A 2,612-nucleotide genomic window follows, 5' to 3' on the forward strand; every position below is an offset into this window, starting at 1 on the left:
TTCCACGACATTCTAATTTATTGAGATGCACCTGTAAATATAAAACAAGAGTAGAGTCTGAACAGACTCAATTTGAGAAAGTCAAAAATAGCTCAAATTGCCAGTCAAATGAAAGAAATAGACATTCAAAAATGCGTAAAGCAGACAAATAAAAACTTGTTCTTATATCACTCGAACTGTAAACAAAAACCATTCAAGAGCTTTAGCTGGATGAGGAAAAGGAGAATGATTGGCAACAGGACTTTGATTCAAGCTATTGAACATGTAAGATGAAAATGCTGTAAAATATGGGGACACTGAACTGGGCGACCGTTTCTTAACCTTTCTGTTGAAAGAACCATGCTTTGAATTCCTTTCAAATTTAAGGATTAAGCACACAAAGATAAAATTGAGTTTATAAACAAACACTGCTCAAGTGCCCTTGCGTGAAACATTTGAAGGACGAAGACTGCAAGAAGAGAAAGACTGCACATTCAAAAGAAGAACCATTCCACATCCAGCAGTTGTGAGAACACTACCACTACCACTACCACTACTACTACTACTACTAAAACGTGTGGGTACACTGAGGCCAGAAACAGAGAATGCATTCTCGTTATAGTTCCAGTCAGGGCCAACCCAAGCATTTTTAGGCCCCCCCCAGCAGAATTTTATTTGGAGACCCCTCAGTGCCACCAATACGATTGACTGTCAATGCTTATTCACACACACTATAAATCTAACACACCCATTATCAATTTCATTTGTTGTAGCCATGTTGCTTACATCATACCAATGTCTACCTTGCATTTTACCCTTCTACGGTTTAATTGTAACAATACCAAACCCACAAGAGTGGTACGCTGTAGTACACAGTGTTTTTGAGGGTTAACTGTGACAACTCAAAAAAAAAAAAAAAAAAAAAAAAAAAAAAAGGTGAAAATTTTTCTTTTTTCGGGGTTAATGAAGAATTCTATGGCAATGTGCTTTACCAAAGAAAATAAACCATTTACATACACTAACATACGCTAACGTTCAGAAGTTAGAGGTATTTTTTTAATTTTTGTAAAGAATTTGAAAAGTCTCTTATGCTAACCAAGCCTGCATCTATTTGATAAAAAATACAGTAAAAACAGTAATACTGTGAAATATTATTACAATTTAAAATAAGGGTTTCTGTATGAATGTTTAAAAATGTAATATTCCTGATATGACAAAGCTAAATTTTCAGCTTACTCCAGTCTTCAGTGTCACGTGATCCTTCAGAAATCATTCTAATATGCCGATCTGCTGCTCAAGAATCAACTGAAATTTGATAAAGAAATGTTTTGTAACATTATGAATCTCTTTATTCTCACTTTTGAACAATTTAATGAATTCTTGCTAAATAAATTTATGAATTAATGAAAATAATGAGAAAAATAAATAAATCTTACTGACCCTAAACTTTTGAACAGTGGTGTGATTGCAAGGGAAAGCATGTAAAAAAAAAATATATATATATTTTTGTATAAAAGTAAGTCATACAGGTTTGGAAAGACATGATGGTGAATAAACAATGACCGATTAGATATGAATATTCATATTTTGTGTGAACTATTTCTTTAAGTCTTCCCCCTCTGTTGGAAAGAGAGGAAGTTGACTGGGCTTTGGATTCCAGCAAACAGCATTACTCCATCAAAAGTGCAGCATTTGAGTGATGTACCCTGAATCGGAAGAGTAGGTAATTAAAATCAGTGCATATTTGGAACACAACGAGCATACTAATAGATCCAGAGTACTGCACCAGCGTTCTGGAGCATTCGCTACTGCCTTCTGAAGTATGACTCATGTCTGGCACGCCGTACTTAGCGCAGAGTTACATTTCTGAGTGCTATTGTTGGTGTTGCTTTGGTGGTGGTGGTGGGGGGGTGGAATAAATGACAGGTCTATAGCATTCTGTAATCTAACTAATGGTGAAGCTTATTATAACCATACAGAGCAGTCAGCTGTGATTTAACTGAGAAATATTATTAGTGGTGTTTGCTAAAGCAAGCATCATTATTACTATTGTACACACTTAAGGTTATGAGTTCAAATCACAAACTAGGGCTGTCAAAAAAATTTCGAATTTCGAATATTCATCTAATTTAAAATAAAAATCCACATTTGCATTCGAATTTTAGGTATGCGTCAGGCAGCCTTATCAGTGGTGCGCGAGATGCGATGACGATGTAAGTGTCATTGCATTTTAATACTTTTGTTAGCCTATCCAGTTGAACCCATTAGATGCAGCACTGCTACGTTGTTCATTCAAAATATTGTGGGGAAAAAAGAACATCAATGCGGAGATGATGTTATTTACGTCAAAACCAAACCGTTCACACAGAACGCATATTTATCACATTTTCTAGAGGGACGTCTATCACCGTTGCACTCGCATCTCGCACAAGAGAGCCGCATGTTTAGAAAGCCATGTAAAATTAATGTAAGTTCAACTTTTTAAAAAACATGTCTCAAGACTTTATGGCGGGTTTTCCTCATCCTACTGCATCTCAAGTTTTTAAATGAAGAAAGTACTCTTTGTGATGGGTTTTCGGTCCTTTGTATTAAACTATACATACATGCATGATTCTGTTTTGTTTCTAATTGTT

The 2,612-nt window shown here is 35.4% G+C and overlaps 1 protein-coding gene across 1 annotated transcript in view; it reads left to right on the forward strand.

Moving 5' to 3' along the window:
* Positions 1-1,757: 1,757 nt before the first annotated feature.
* The window catches only part of LOC107729932 (regulator of microtubule dynamics protein 1-like), a gene marked incomplete at its 5' end in the record, with an annotated part of 25,695 nt that continues 24,840 nt past the window's right edge, over positions 1,758-2,612 (forward strand). The window contains one exon of the mRNA XM_016540670.1: positions 1,758-1,769. Coding sequence (XP_016396156.1) covers positions 1,758-1,769 — 12 coding nt within the window. The remainder of the gene's footprint in view (positions 1,770-2,612) is intronic.

This window comes from Sinocyclocheilus rhinocerous, unplaced genomic scaffold (assembly GCF_001515625.1).
Source record: "Sinocyclocheilus rhinocerous isolate Xijiao unplaced genomic scaffold, SAMN03320098_v1.1 scaffold2835, whole genome shotgun sequence".
NCBI lineage: Eukaryota > Metazoa > Chordata > Actinopteri > Cypriniformes > Cyprinidae > Sinocyclocheilus > Sinocyclocheilus rhinocerous.